Genomic DNA, 15,396 nt, shown 5'->3' on the forward strand with positions numbered 1-15,396 from the left:
ACACTTAACACACAAAATACCAATTTTTTAATTTCCGTGCCGAAAATAACTGGGTCATGCTTCATGGGACGAAGGGAGTATTTGTTTTGTCAGATTTTGGAGTATAGGTCTGGAATCTAGTTTACGTTTGTTAGTGAGAATGTCAAGTGTTCAAATACCTAAAATCTTGTACAGGTATTTGAACGTGAGTGTTCATTCTCTTTTTAGTTATTTTGCCATAAGACTTCTTCAAGTTATAGAATAACTTGAAGAAATTGTTTCCAACTCTTGTGTTCATTTTTATTTTCGCTGTAATTTTTCTCTGTGTGCACTGGTGTGTTGTCTTAACACAGTGTCGTATCCAAGTTCCGCGAAGTTACACTTTCAAATTTAACTAAGATGAAGGGAATAGCATTTTTATTAAAAAAATTGTCAAAAATAGCTTGCGATTCAAAATTTAAGTCCAAAAAAATCAATCAACTTACGAATTTTCATATAAATTATAAATGAAGTGATCCAACAAATGATAGTGTTGTCAAGGACTAACCCGAACCGAGTGAACCGACCTATGGTCAACGGTTTGAACTCTGAACTATTGATCACGTGCAAAAATCGCAACCAGAATTACATTGAACACGGTTCGATTAAGGGCCCAAAAATTCGACCGCGGAATCAACGGTTAATCGTCGGGCCGAACTGACGATTTAGTAAGTTGTAGGCGTTGCGACAGTCAAAGCGGAAAACTGACAATTTTGATTATATTTTTTTTATCAAATCCAAATTTGAAATTTCCCCCTCATTTTTATCTTTAACTTCGCTTTATTCAGACTTAATTATTAATCTTTACTCTTTAGACTATTTTCTATGTTACAATTAACTTGATCAATATTCTTTTTTAATTGTCTCAATTAAGTTGGTCAAATTATTTATATGATATAAATTAGAAAAGATTTTTATAACCTTTTTCATTATATTACTAACACATTTAATACATTAAACACTAACATTTTAAATTTGGTGTCGAAAAGAAATCGATCAACTTAAATGAAACAAAAATAATGAAGTATTAAATAATGTAATTTCATTAAAAAAAATATACACAATAATAAAAAAATATATATACAAAAATGATTGATTCGAATCTTGAACCGACGATTCCTTTCTATATAGACCGACCATAGTTCACGTTAACGATTTATCGTGTACCGCTATTCAAACTCGAAATCGACGATTTCCGGCTTGTCAGAGCCTCGATCGACGATCGTTTGCCACAATTTAAACTTTCGACAAAGTTGGAGTTTTCAAAACTTGATGTTATAACCCATTTGACATATCTACAAATTAGAGGGGTCGAAACATAAATAAAGAACGTTGAGTTTTAAACAAAAAAACTTAAAATTATTGAGTCATCAGTCATATCACTTGCACTCTTCTCCAACTGCAGATGCACACCACCGCCAACTCCAGCAATCCGACCGGGAAGCTCGATGCCGGAAAAATTTTCCGGCTCGGGCAGCGGGTCCACTTCACCGGGCAGCCGAGAAGAGTCGGAACGGTCGGGTACGTGGGGGCCGTGGAGGGTTACGGCGGTGATTGGGTCGGAGTCGATTGGGACGCCGACGGAGAAGGCAAGCACGACGGATCCCACAATGGCGTCAGATACTTCACGGCGAGAGGCCCCGATACGGCGTCGTTCGTGCGGTCGCACAATCTCAGCTCCGGCGTGTCGCTCTTGGAAGCACTCCAAACTCGCTATCGAGCTCAAACGACTAAAGAGGAACTAGGTAAATAGCTGAAAGAAGTTGTACATTGTGCATCGAAGTGTTGTACCTTGATCGCATTTGGATGCTTCTTCTCCGTGAATAGCAGAGGCGGTACTTGTCTACTTGTTTGCTATCAAAATGCGAAGTTGTTTGAAATGATTGTGCCCCAACATGTATTTCTTTGTGGAGAGAGAGATAGAGAGAGGTGAAGGCTTTGCTTTTATATATACAACAGTTATCAATGACTTGAATGAAAAATAAGATCTAATGTATGATTTTGCTTCTTGATGCCGCTGCTATCGAATGCTACAACTTCGAAACTTTGCAGCTACGCTTGTGTCTGTGAATGTGATTTAAATTAGAATTTGGCTTGGTGCAATTTATTGTTTGGTTGTTGGTGTGATATTGGACTATTTGAGAGTTGTAGCATGATTTGAGTAAAACTATTTCTGTAATCGAACAAGCTAATGTGGTTTACTTCTTATCTTGTCACTACCATATTACTATTTTTTAAGCTCTTCAGAATTTTAATCCACTTGTCTATTTGAAGTTCATAAACTTTGTCATTCAGTTTTTAACTTGTATATTTTGCCGTGAAATATCTCCTGAAATGTGTTTATTCCCACTATGTTTCTATTAGATGAGATGTATGTCCTTTCTGCTAGAAACAAAAAGGTATCCATTGAGCTTCTGGGGAAACACAAAATTGAAGATAAATTCAGTCGGTTTGAGGAGTTGACTAGTGCATCATTGTCTTATTTGGGGGTCAGTTTTCCTGGATCCCCAGACCATATCAGTTCGACATTACCTAGTAAGTTGTGATTCCTCGTATATGGCCCTTTTTGGCCTATGCTGTGACTCCTTTAATCAATCTGACACTGCCTGAACTCATCTCTTATTTGATTCAGAGACTCCTTTCTTTTTGTGGTTGTCTAGGGATCATCCTGTTTTGCGATATATCATCATTGATATGTTTGCCTCTTTAATAATAATAATATATTTGTTGGATTCTATATTTCCTTTGCAGATCTGAAAGAGCTCGACTTGACTGGAAACCTACTTGCTGATTGGAATGTATGTGCTCCTTTCTTGTTACACTATGGACCTATCAATTAGTTTAACGTGGTTTATGAGTTAGGAGATTCTGTGTTGTAATTGCTCAACAGTGTTGATATTTTTGAGACATTGTCTTGGAATGTCTTATGCAGTACATAACTGATGATACTCCTGCTTTTATTTTAAATTCCCATAGTTGGATAAAGGTCAATTCTCGGTTGTTCTTGCAGGATATCAGCATCATCTGTGAAGGATTGCCGGCTCTAACAGCTCTTAATCTATCCAATAATTCCATGTCACATGCTATACTTAGCACGCCCCGACTAAGCAATATTCGAATTTTAGTCTTGAACCAAACTGGAGTAGTTTGGGATCAGGTAAAGGTTGGGTGTTTAGGTGTTTTCAAAAAATTTCTAACTCAAAGGAATCATTAATAAGCATGATTCATGTCAATTTCCAGATGGAAGCTCTTAAGGATGCACTCCCACACATGGAAGAGCTACATCTCATGGGAAATAAATTAAGAGAAATAACGGTAAGCAGTTACTTACGCTGCAAGAAAGTTTCTATCATTAGAATTTGTTGATCACCAATATATATTTGTTTGGTTCATTTCATGTCTGGTAAAGGTCAACTATTTGATAGGGTAAAGATGAATGGCCATGAAATATTTTTTTTTGCTACACTTCAACTTCTTCTACGTCGAAAGAGATTTGGTGCAAGAAAGCTACACTTTGATCAAATTCACTTTGTTAATATGAATATCCTGATAAAATATTATGGGCAGGACTTCTGTATTCTGAATCCCTCTCTTCTGTAGTGACAAACATGAGTTAATCACTTGATTCCACTCTTCTTTTCTCCCACGTTTCCAATAATATTTTGTTTGCTGTCCAGCCAGTGTCTTCAGCTTTTGTTCAAGGATTTGATACCCTGCGACTGCTTAACCTTGATAACAACTGTATATCAGCATGGGATGAGATCGTAAAACTCTCCCTGTTACACAGGTAGTGAGGACGAAGGAGTGCTCTGACATTTTTTCTGTAAAATTTAATACATATTACAACATTTGCATTGTTACTAATATTACACATGGTTTTTATGTTTAGCCTGGAGCAGCTTTTTCTGAACAACAATAATCTAAATCGTATCTCATACCCGGAGTGTGGTAAATTGGATAAACCATGCAATGAATTTGGCAATGGGTCTCAAGAGAGGAGTATTAGACCTTTCAAGAGTTTGTGTAGCCTTTATCTTGGTACAGTCATTGGATTATATAATGCAATCTTTCTTTTATTAGTACCTTTCATTCAGAAGGATCTTATTCCTCACTGTTTTCAGGGGGCAACAACATTGAAGACCTGGAATCTGTTGATTCACTTAACTCTTTCCCTAACTTGATGGTGAGCATTGCTTTTCTGAACAATGTATCCTTAAAAGTTTTGTGCTAGCTTGGAAATGATATGATCGCAAAACTTCCAAGAGCTTGTGAAAATCATTTGATTTTGTTCATGAGCAATCTACTCAAACAAATTTGAATGTTCAGATTAATGCAGCTTATTCATTTCACAGTTGTTGATGCTAGGGATGTCAATGGGCGGGTTTTACCTGGACCGAGACCATTAAAATTGTTTTGGTTCTAGAACCGCCCATTAGTTATTGGATCCGGACCGTACCCGGACCATTGAATGATAAAATCAAATGGTCCGGGTAGGTTAATTACCCATGGGCCAGACAAAACCCATACCCATGGTCCATCAGTTTTTTATTATATATTGTGTTTTACAATTTTTCAACTATTTATTTAGATTCATGATCCGTTAATTTCTTATTATATATTGTGTTTTAGCATTTTTCAATTATTTATTTGGATTCTCTGTTTCTTTATCCTGTTAATTTGATTAATATAAAAACTTCACTATATATACTATTTTAGATAACTTTTTTTTTTTGAAGAATCATTTTCTGAAGGATAGTCATATAATTCGACTAGTAATACGAATGTTGGATCTGGGCTCATTCATGAGTTCCCAAGCCATGATTGTTGGATCATTTCTGTAGATTAAATATGAATGTTGACTTTAGTTTTATTGTTATAATGAACTCACATAATTGTTTAATTGTTTAAGTAATAGGTGTATTCTCCAGTTACGAAATTTTGTCGTGACTTTGTTAAGAAATTTTGATACAAAAAAAAAAACACGATCCCGGACCAGATCCAAAACAAGCGGGTCGGACTAGGTCTGGACCAGTCAGGTTCCGGGTCTGAACGGGTTGGGTCTAGAACCGGAACCGAAACCGTTTCTTTATAGCTCAACGGGTACTCAACGGCTCCGGATCAGACCGGGTAAAACCCGCCTGTTGACATCCCTAATTGATGCTTTCTCCACAGGCATATTAGTGTGCTAAATTTTCTGTCGAGATAAAATTTGTTCATTCTTTGTGAATACTTGTCCTTGGATAGTTATTGCTATATATTCTCTGTGTAGGATATTAGGCTATCCGGTAATCCAGTTGCAGATGTAGGGAAAGGTGGAGTGGCTAGATTTGTCGTTATTGCTCGTATAGCAAAAATGGAATTGCTTAATGGAAGTGAGGTTAACTCCAGATAATTTGCTGTTTTCATCGCTTTTCTTTTTATTTTGTTTTTGGGTGGGGTGAGGATCTCTTGTAATGGTCGTGGCTGTACATTTGTCTGTTACAGGTTGGTCCTAGAGAACGAAAGGACTCTGAAATTCGGTATTGTTCTCCTCCAAAGTTTTGCTCATGCGTCATATATCGATTATTATCTAAAGAATTGCTAATGGTTTTAAATATTACTCCCTCCGCCTCACTATAAGTGGCTCAAAACTTTTCCGCACGGGAATTAAGGAGAATGTGTAAATTTGTTAAAACTTAAAAGTAGTGGGGTCCACACTTTTTTAAGGGTTAATTTTTTTCATTTATGGAAACAGGCCACTTATAGTGGGATTGTCCAAAAATGAAATACATGCCACTTTTAGTGGGGCGGAGGGAGTAGAAAGCTTCTTATTTTAAATACATAAAGATGCTTGTGAAAGGAGAGAAACTATGAAAAGCTTGAATACTGAGAAAGTAGCCCCCTTCTGGTTGTATTATATTTGTCAAAGTAACTGTGGCAATGTTACGAGTTTACCTGCAGGTATGTTCGCTTGGTCATGTCAAAGTGTAATGCTGACCCAGAAGATATTAGGAGACTCCATCCCAGGTAATCATCAGTTTTAGCGAGCTCTTTCAACTGCTGCTAGTTTAAGGATAGTCAGTCGGAGAAGTTTTTTAGTTTGTGCCCTTTATCGCATTCATATTCTTGAACCAATTGTTTTGCTAGCGAGCTCTTCTCTACATTTTCAATTTGCCATACTTTATGCATGACGATCAATCATAATGGAATCATGTTAAGTAAAATCAAGAAAGAAAGTAATAATGGAAAATCTTCCTTCAAAAGTTGCAAGGGGAACTTTTCTGCAAGAACCTAACTGGTTGCTAACATCTAACATTGTCTCAAAGAATGGCGACAAAGTTAAGATTGCGAGTGATCAGTAGCATTTCATCTTAAATAAGTAGCCTACTGAATCCTTTTTTATGAACTTGATAAGCAGGTTTCATGAGCTTAAAAAGATCCATGGACTTGATGATGAAAGACCAACAACTGGGGCATCGGGCCCTCAAAAGATGGCTTCTGGATTGATTTGTACGATCTTTTTGTTATGAATAATTCTTATGGTGTATCATTATATTCTAAAGTTTAAACATGCCGATGCAGCTATTACCTTGAAATGTGTTGGAGCATCGATGGGCGAGAAGCCCCCTCTGGTTAAAAAGTTGCCTGCTACCACAACGGTGATAGTTCTACTACCAGTTTCTTAAAGTGGTCTTCTCCTTTAATGAGCTTTCTGAAGTTAAAAATGCATGAACATTTTTGTACAGGTGGGAAAGCTGAAGAACTTATGCGAGAGTTTCTTCAAGTTAAAATCCGTCAAGCCTATACTGTTTCTCAAAGAAGAGGTTCGTGCAATTGAAAAATCATCGCAGTTCCCTTTTTCTTCCTTCAAATCCTACATTACATTAGCTGTTCCTGTTTCTCTCAGTTCAAGTATTTCCATGAACACCTGATTTGATAATTGTTGATTATTATTAGCAGGAACTTTTGGTTCAATGTTACTTCCTTGATTGGATCTTGTGCGCTCTTCTATAACCAGTTTCTTAGCAATCTCTATTTGTGGGTTTACAGGGTTCACCCTTGCCTATATTGCTTGAAGATGATATGGCAACCCTTGTCGAGCTTGGGGTTGGCAACGAATCCACCATTCTTGTAGACGAGCTGTCTTGATGTTCACTGGTGTGAAGGATTGCCAACCCATACTCAAAATCGAGAAAACGGTGGCTTCCTCAAATCATCTTTTGAGTCTGCACTTAGCACTGCCAACTGTGTTTTGGGATCAAGAGTTCTTTTTGGGAGGATGAGACTCCACAAGTGAAATTTCTGTTCAACGTGCATCTCTCTATAACCCTTCAAATACTTCTGCTCAGTTTATCTTATTAGTGTCTATTTTTTGCATGCAATTCCAACAATCTTGTGTTATATGCCTTGAGTGCTAATGCGATCCTTATTGTTTGGGTTTAACACCCTTTTCATAAGAAAAAAGACGATTGGTATGAAAGAATTCAGAGGATTGAAATATGTATGAGGGTGTTGCCAAATCTAGGTTCGAAACTTGGGGGCAAATATTTCAACACATTAACTGAATACGCTATTTATGTATTACAAGCATTATATTCGAAGATTTATATTAACTTAGGCTGCGTCATCTTTGGTTGTAAAATTATCATGGGAAAATGAGGGATAATCAAAATTTCACCCTTTAAATTCTTCCTTTCTTTTTCCTCATTTCCTACTTGATCCTTACTTATTCCTCATTTTCACTACAAATGATGGATAATGTTTTCCTCATTTTCACTACAAATGATGGATAATATTATTAGTATCCATCATCATTCATTTGTAGTGAAAATGAGAAATGAATAAGGGTCAAGTAGGAAATGAGAAAAAAGATTTTTTTTTTTTTTGAGAGAAAATGAGAAAAAAGATTGAAAAGATTTAAAGTGTGAAATTTTGTTTATCCCTCATTTTTTCATGATAAATTTACAATCAAAGAGAACGCACCCTTATTCATTATTCTCATTTTTCATGAAAATAGTCATTCTCATTATAATTTTTTTTTTTAATATCTTTACACGCATAGAAAGAAAAAACACACTCATACTCTAGTTTTCTAGGTGACTCGAACCCCCGACCAATTAGTTGAAAGAGAAGCGCCGTACCAATATATTGTGCTTCATCGTCTATTCTCACTATAACCTAACACTAATTTATAAATTCAATTATCCAAATAATTTAATATATAATTTTTGAAGACATTACATTTTATAAACTTATAAAATATATCATAAACTCTCTTAAAGCTTATAAGCTCTTTAAATAAACTTAGCCAAACACTCTCCACCCTCCACGTCTCGAATTGAAGATTACTACCTGCAGACAGATTTGAGTGAAATAAAAGTAAGTTTGTGTGATTTCACAATAGAAACACTTGTCCCATACGATTAACAACATTGAACAATAATTTAACCGTCATCTTTATTGTTCATTATTGTTAATTCAGTAAGCCCAAATTCAAGCAACAAATAGAACGCAACAGACTAGAAATAGAATAAGTATCTTTCAAGTGACAATTACACAAATGTTTACAATACATTGCCACAAATAAAAAGCACAAAAATATGAATCGGAAGAGGAAATGAACTCAAGCTGCCATTCGCCTTAATGTCAAATTTTGCAGAATCTCTATACTGTGTCTCACATGGAACCTACCAGAGGAGGAACTTGCAGAAGCAAGATGGAAGGAGTCAGAACGACATCGATGAACGATTACAAGTTTTAACTAATCAGAAGATCACTGGCACTGGTTTCAACTGTTTGGATGTCAGCATACTACAGCTATCAAGTCCACTCTACCACATCCCTCTCATCATTTCACTAACCAAAATTCAACGATGTGCACCATACATCTGACTAGAATCGTATTGTTGATATGCAGCCTGGGGCGACGCGCTCTTACCATAAGCTGCTGCTGGTGCAGACACGTTTCCATAGCCGCCAGACTGATCGTAGGTAGGCTGAGTTTGTGCATAACCTGACTGTCCAGCAGCAGTCGCAGGATAAGCTGCAGTTGCTTGGGCAGCACCATAAGCTGGATCTGTGGGCCCTTGGTACCCGTATGTTGTATTATTGGCAGCTGGTTGCTCGGCATAACCAGGTTGAGCTGTGGGGTATGAACCGTAACCCCCTGCTGCAGGTGCTGCCTGAGAATACGCAGGTGGCTGTTGAGCTCCTGGCTGACCATAACCAGGCTGACCACCTTGAGTAGGATAAGCAGATGCTGTAGCGGGAGTATGGCCATATCCATCAGTGGTACCCCCGTAGGGAGGATAATTTTGTTGCATAGGCGCACTTGACCCATAGGGGTAAGACTGTTGAGACGGCATGTTCTGACCATACGGTTGAGTGGCTGAACCAGGACCTTGGTAAGGCCCTTCTCCAGGCTGATTAGGCCTAGGCTGACCATAGGGCTGAGAATGAGGTACTTGTGCCTGCATGCCGTACATGGGTGGCTTACCATATTGGTCCTGATGACCGTAACCCGAATGGGCACCACCCTGGGCATATGGTGTTGGCTGAGAGCTCATGTGCCCATAATGTTGTGCGGAAGCAGGGTGGTCATATTTAGCCTCGTTATACCCATGTCCATATGGTTGTGAAGGAGCTTGAGGGTAAGGAGCTGAATGCCCATAATCTGGGCCCTGCTGCTGCCCGTAATTGTAATTGCCCTGGTAAATGAAGGTCACCAAATAGGAGGTCACATGTCATGAGTACTGATATCAAGTAGATATAAGACACGGCCGAAAATATATAGACAGCGCCAACCTGAGGTGGAGGTCCATGCATTGATGCTGGAGGTCTTTGCTCCCAGCTTGGACCAAAGTTGCTTCTTGGAGCCTGTGGAGGAGGGTAATTACCGTATGATGGAGGATATTGTGAACTCTGAGAAGGATATTGTCCTCTGTATGGATAATCATAACCAGAGAATTGCGCATGGTGAGAGCCCCGGGGTCCCCATTGTGGAGCAAGAGGTCCACGTGGACGATATCCCTGCTGGTTGTATCCTCCAGAAAGAGGTGATGGTCTTACGGTCTATGCATAGAAATTGAGTAAGAACAAATAAGTAGCATAGGAAAAAGATACCATACTCTAGAAAATCACCGCAAAAATAGTGAGATACAAGCTGGCTGCAATAGATCATAATACGTGTCTAATCTCACTGCCAACAGCATTACAGGCATGAACAGTAACAAAAACAAGTGACATATAATCAATGAAAGAACACGAAGTACTCTGGATTTGCAGGAGCTTCAACACAGCAGCAATTATAAATAATCATATAAAGTTTAAACTACGAAAGAAACCAAGATGCAACAATATGACATTAACAAACTTATAAATTCAGGAGAAAAGCAATAAATCATGAAGAATTAAACATCTAGAAACTAAAACATGCATCAATGAGAGATGTGGTCATATGAGAAAATCAAACAATGACTTCAGAAGTGAAATCAAAGCTACAATTTAAGGGGAGAAAAGAAGTTTCACTTATTAGCAAATCCAATCTAAACCTTTGCAGTATGTAACTCGGTAATTCTTCAGTCATTTATCATCCACGTGTGCTTTGGTGTACAGTAGTCCCCAAATATCTATATCTAAATGCGCTATGGCAATTGCTGAGCCTTGAAGAAGACAATTATGTGATTCGCAATTAACAACAACAAGAAAGCTTGTTCTTCAAGAGAACTAATTCCGACAGAGGTTAGAATGCACAGACACACACTATTCACTACAACATGTGTAGAACAGCAAACGAATATTTGCTTAGAATTCAGAAACACATCAGCTTTAAACAAGTAAAATGTAAGAGATGCAAGTAGCTTCAGATATTCTCAAATAATTCAGAGGACATAAATCAGAAGAAATGGGAATCTACTTGAACTTGCACAAACTTAAGAATGAACAACATAGCTGAATGATAAGTCTAAACATTTAACCTACTTATTTCAAGATGACCACCAATACCAAAAAAGCATATGAAAGAATGACAGCGACCATATTTTCCAATACACCAAGTGGAATTGATTTAATTGTATAGATCCAAACTACTTCACGAAGACAATTTCACTATTTGAGGCACTGTTTTCCAACAAGTCTCAAAAATATGATATCAGGCATGCCACATAGCCTCACTAGTAGTATTATTATCAGCTTCTAAGTCTCAAAGCAATCTTACCAACTATTAACATCCTGCAATGTCGAGGTTTAATGCTTGGTACCTCTCTTCTGGTGACGCAAGAGAATAGTGGTTGTTATTGATACACCAAGAAGGCAATGCGAACTGGAAGTGAAAGGAAAAGCCAAATCTGCATTTTTAAGTCAACCAATTCGAAAAATTGGCACCTTTAAGACAGATAAATCATGGCAACCGAAATCTTATTTTGAATTTAAGATTTTCCTAACAGCATTCAAGAGATCTTGCTAGGCATGCTTATCAGTGGTACTTCATAAATCCCCCAGTCCATGGTGTAATCATCAAGAGATTTTCTTAACTTATAGAAGGCATCAGTTGAAGTGACATGAAATGATGAAAAGCCTCACACGTAGTAGACTCTAAGAGGATCCAATGGAACCATCTGCCGGTTGCTTTGATGCCCAATTAGTTAAGATATTTATCAACAATCTAATGAACCTAGCCACATAACACCATACATTGTATCTGTGAGAGTATCAACGTGACATAACATCAAAATTCATTTAGATCTGATAGACATAGTAAATTCTGCAAAGCAGATGTTAAGACTGAAAGTTTGAAACATGAGGGAACCATACATAACCTATAACCAAGTATCATATTGCTAAGTTAATCATCCATAAGTTAAAGTCCATCAGCAATAGAAAGCAACTTATATTCTCAGAATATAGATTTTTTGAAGGCAAATGAAGCAACAGTAGTGTAAAGTTATCTATCAAACTACAATCTACAATCAAGGCCCTTAACTTTGGATTGTGTAAAAACAATAGGTAGTACTCATACCCAAAAGGATTATTGAAGAAAAATTCTACAATAAAATAGAGAGAATCCAGGCCGAAAGAGATTTACTAAGCAGGCATACTAATATATGATACTGAACCGAGACAAATAGTTGCATCGAAAGTTGTGCAAAGACATGAATTTGCGAAAAAAAGATACACAAACAAGGATGCTATACTATGTAACTCAGTTGAGAACAAGCACAACAAGCAAAAACATCACTTAGTAATTGCACATGCTTATTCAGGGACAATAGTTCCTGTCGAGCATTAAGAGGATAGAAATACGAGCACCAGTCTACATGAAAGCTCAGAAAAGAAGGGGAAACATCTACACAAACCTGATTCATAACTTCTTTGATCATTTCTCTTGCAGTCTCAATCTGCTTCTTGTTACCAGTCACACGGACCATCTTCTCACTAGATTGGTCTTCAGCACCATTTGGTTGTATCAGCTACAGACCAAAAGAGACAAACTTTTAGTTACAAAAAGGGGACCAAAATTATCAACGTAGTACTATATCTACTACCTGAATGCGTGCCCCAGATCTTGTCTGCAAATTTCTGATTGTTTCTCCACCCTTCCCAATTATTAAACCAACCTAAAGTAGCAGAGTACATAATTAGCACCTCAGTTCCACAAACTTAGTACATAAATACAAAACACAAATACACGCATAAATATATGTGCATATAGATAAAGAGATAGCAGATAATACGTGAAGAACGAACCTTTTCAACTGGAACTTGAATTTCAAGTTGCTCACCACCACTAGCAGCCTGAACAGTGCTGAATCCTCGAGCAACAAGTGAGGGTGAACCTCCAGCATCAGCCTAACAGTACACGGTCAGTTTCAAATTTAGGTCTTAGAGCACAGGAATACAAGACAAGATTTCAAGGAAATCAAATAGAAGTATAACAAAACCCAACCTCTGCAATCACATCTTTTATCAACCTTTCTGCCCGGTTTATACTTTCCAAGGTCCCAACTAGTTCTAAAGGCCTGGATGCTGCTCGTGGATCTGCATCCGCATCCCTCACAATCTGAATTTTGGCACCAGAATTATCCTGCAGGGACCGAATTGTATCCCCTGCCTTACCTATTAGAACTCCAACCTAAAAAACCAAACAAGCAGCACTTTTTAGAGGCCTCTACAATATATTAGTTGCAGCATCATACAAAGTCAGCAGCTATACAGAACTCGACTACTTTTCACGAATTTCAGCCTCATCTTCAACATTTCCAAACACACTAGGGTCAAAAAATAAATTGCTATGCATTCTGAAAGACAGAATGAGCCAGTACATCAGATAGAGAAGCAAGATATTCAAACTGACCCTCATGATTTCTATATTCTGATTTCTGAGATAGATTACTTCTATCAGAGAAGGAAAACTGAAACACTTATCATCACCCTCAACAAGTATCCACAACAATGTAAAGAATATAGAAAGCAGCCTAGAACTTAACAACAGATCGAACAGTGCAAGACCCAAAATGATAAATTGTAAATTATGCTATTGATTTACTTTGTCATTGGGAACCTCCATTTTGCGCGACAGTATTGTATCTGAACCTGGCTGCCTGTCAGCAGACTCAACTGGAACATCCCCCTCTCTCGGGAGATGGGAGGTCTCTTCTTCAAATTCTGCATTTGATTGTGCTGGTTCTTCAGCACTTCCAACATCAGTTTTCTCATAGTCATCAGGAACTGTTTCTTTAGTGGTTGTCTCAGGAGGCTCTTCGACAGGTTCTTGGCCCACCAAAGACTGGCAATCATTATCCTCAGGCTTAGGCTGCTCAGACTCCTCTTTAGGTTCATCTTCTTTTTCCTCTGTAGGTTCATCTTCTTTCTCCTCTGTAGGTTCATCTTCTTTCTCCTCTGTAGGTTCATCTTCTTTCTCCTCGCAAGGTTCATCTTCTTTCTCCTCGTTAGGTTCATCTTCTTTCTCCTCTTCTGTGTGTCCATTCTGTGGAGCTGTAAAACGTTTAAACAAACACAGTTAGAAAAGACTCCATTTCAACTTTTTTAAGAATAGAAGCTCAGCATCTCCTGGGTCAAACATAGCGGATATAATAAAAGTGTAATCATATAGCTTCAAAAGAAAAATAACTCTTTAATGCCTTGAGAAACTGATATAATTAAGATATGAAACCTAACATTTTAACAATACAACTATCAAACGCATTTGGTAATATTTCACACCGAATAAAACATCAGAAAAACACACACACAAACAAACACCTCGGAAGCCCGAATAGCTGAAAATGAACCAAAACAACAGAATTTCACAACAGATAAGACGACAGGAACATCAAGGACCAAGAGGGAGGGCATATCAGCAAAAATCACCTGAGAAATCTGCCTCCGCAACATTATCGCCATTGCTCTCCAAACGGGGCCGTTTAGCCTCAGATTCATCCACAGCGCCATTCCCCTCCTCCTGCGACCCGTTCTCCAACGCGTCACGATCCGAGTTGTTCTCGGACTCCGCAACCGCTTCGCTGTGCTCAAAATCCTCGAGCTTCCTCTTGTGGCCATCTCCGGCGGCGGTGGCGGATGTAACGGGGCTAGCTTCTGCCGGCGTGGTCACGTTCTCATCCGCCATAATTGATTTTCTCTGCAGATCAGCTAACGTCGTCGCAGCTACGATTAGGGTTTCCACTTCCCAGTACCTACGTGGGTGAATCGTGAGCCCCTTTTCCTGTTTAATAAATTTATTTTTTGTTTATCTCGACGCATTTCATTTGGTTGGTGTGTATATATATTTGGTATAAGATATTTTTCCTTTGTTAGGGTATAAATGGAATTTGGGCTTGGGCTATCACTACAATTATTGGGCCAGATTTAATTGTCCATATATCCATTCTATTCATTGCTCCCAATAATTACTATTTTACCACCAATACTTTATAACCTTAAATTAAATTAAATTTCAAATAAATTATTATCACCTTATATTTTATCTTATCCTTCATCCGTCCACGATAACTAAGTCACATTGATTTTCTCACGAATTTTAATAAAATGTGAGTGAAATTAGTAGTGGAGTAAGGGTTCCATTTTAAATATGGATAGAATGGTGTGGACCTTACTACTAAAAATTGATGTGGCATATTTTTTGTGGACAGACGAAAAAAATTGTGACATAAGTTTCGTAGACACATGGAGTACTTCATAACTCCAAATTAAATTAAATTTTTAATTTAACAATTTATTAGGAGAAGAGGACGCACGTTTCCTCAGCGAGCTCGTCTAATCGAAGCCTCCCCCAAGCTGATGAAAAAGTATCAACATCTAGAGGACTTCCACTGGGTCTGGCGATTGAAGGGAAAGGATCCTTTTTTCCAAAACGTTGTTCATGTTGCCGACGCCGGCGATGGC

The 15,396-nt window shown here is 37.9% G+C and overlaps 2 protein-coding genes across 2 annotated transcripts; one reads left to right on the top strand and one right to left on the bottom strand.

The window, feature by feature from the left end:
* Nucleotides 1-1,225: 1,225 nt before the first annotated feature.
* On the top strand, nt 1,226-7,438 carry LOC131010301 (tubulin-folding cofactor E). The gene is made up of 15 exons (XM_057937756.1): nt 1,226-1,763; nt 2,383-2,553; nt 2,770-2,816; nt 3,029-3,175; nt 3,259-3,333; nt 3,696-3,805; nt 3,908-4,056; nt 4,140-4,201; nt 5,288-5,395; nt 5,503-5,537; nt 5,959-6,024; nt 6,416-6,507; nt 6,580-6,656; nt 6,744-6,821; nt 7,048-7,438. The coding sequence occupies exons 1-15, from the start codon at nt 1,424-1,426 to the stop codon at nt 7,144-7,146; spliced, it is 1,656 nt and encodes a 551-aa protein (XP_057793739.1). The 5' UTR covers nt 1,226-1,423; the 3' UTR covers nt 7,147-7,438.
* A 1,079-nt stretch (nt 7,439-8,517) lies between these two features.
* Nucleotides 8,518-14,782, bottom strand: LOC131010302 (uncharacterized). The gene is made up of 8 exons (XM_057937757.1): nt 14,365-14,782; nt 13,541-13,989; nt 12,941-13,126; nt 12,742-12,843; nt 12,540-12,611; nt 12,351-12,464; nt 9,802-10,068; nt 8,518-9,704 (listed from the first exon to the last, which is right to left on the bottom strand). Exons 1-8 carry the CDS (start codon nt 14,618-14,620, stop codon nt 8,865-8,867), a joined length of 2,286 nt encoding a protein of 761 aa, XP_057793740.1. The 5' UTR covers nt 14,621-14,782; the 3' UTR covers nt 8,518-8,864.
* Between the last annotated feature and the right edge of the window lie 614 nt (nt 14,783-15,396).

Source organism: Salvia miltiorrhiza, chromosome 2 (genome assembly GCF_028751815.1).
Source record: "Salvia miltiorrhiza cultivar Shanhuang (shh) chromosome 2, IMPLAD_Smil_shh, whole genome shotgun sequence".
In the NCBI taxonomy this organism is placed as follows: domain Eukaryota; kingdom Viridiplantae; phylum Streptophyta; class Magnoliopsida; order Lamiales; family Lamiaceae; genus Salvia; species Salvia miltiorrhiza.

Bases quoted from the DNA above. Each gene is read 5' to 3' on its own strand.
- LOC131010301 (XM_057937756.1), top strand. From the start codon at position 1,424: ATGCACACCACCGCCAACTCCAGCAATCCGACCGGGAAGCTCGATGCC. The intron at 5,538-5,958 runs GTATTGTTCTCC...GTTTACCTGCAG, and splicing joins CGAAAGGACTCTGAAATTCG to GTATGTTCGCTTGGTCATGT. The intron at 6,025-6,415 runs GTAATCATCAGT...CTTGATAAGCAG, and splicing joins ATTAGGAGACTCCATCCCAG to GTTTCATGAGCTTAAAAAGA.
- LOC131010302 (XM_057937757.1), bottom strand. From the start codon at position 14,620: ATGGCGGATGAGAACGTGACCACGCCGGCAGAAGCTAGCCCCGTTACA. The intron at 10,069-12,350 runs GTTTGTGTAGAT...TTCTATGCATAG, and splicing joins TCAAAGAAGTTATGAATCAG to ACCGTAAGACCATCACCTCT. The intron at 9,705-9,801 runs GTTGGCGCTGTC...TTCATTTACCAG, and splicing joins TGCATGGACCTCCACCTCAG to GGCAATTACAATTACGGGCA.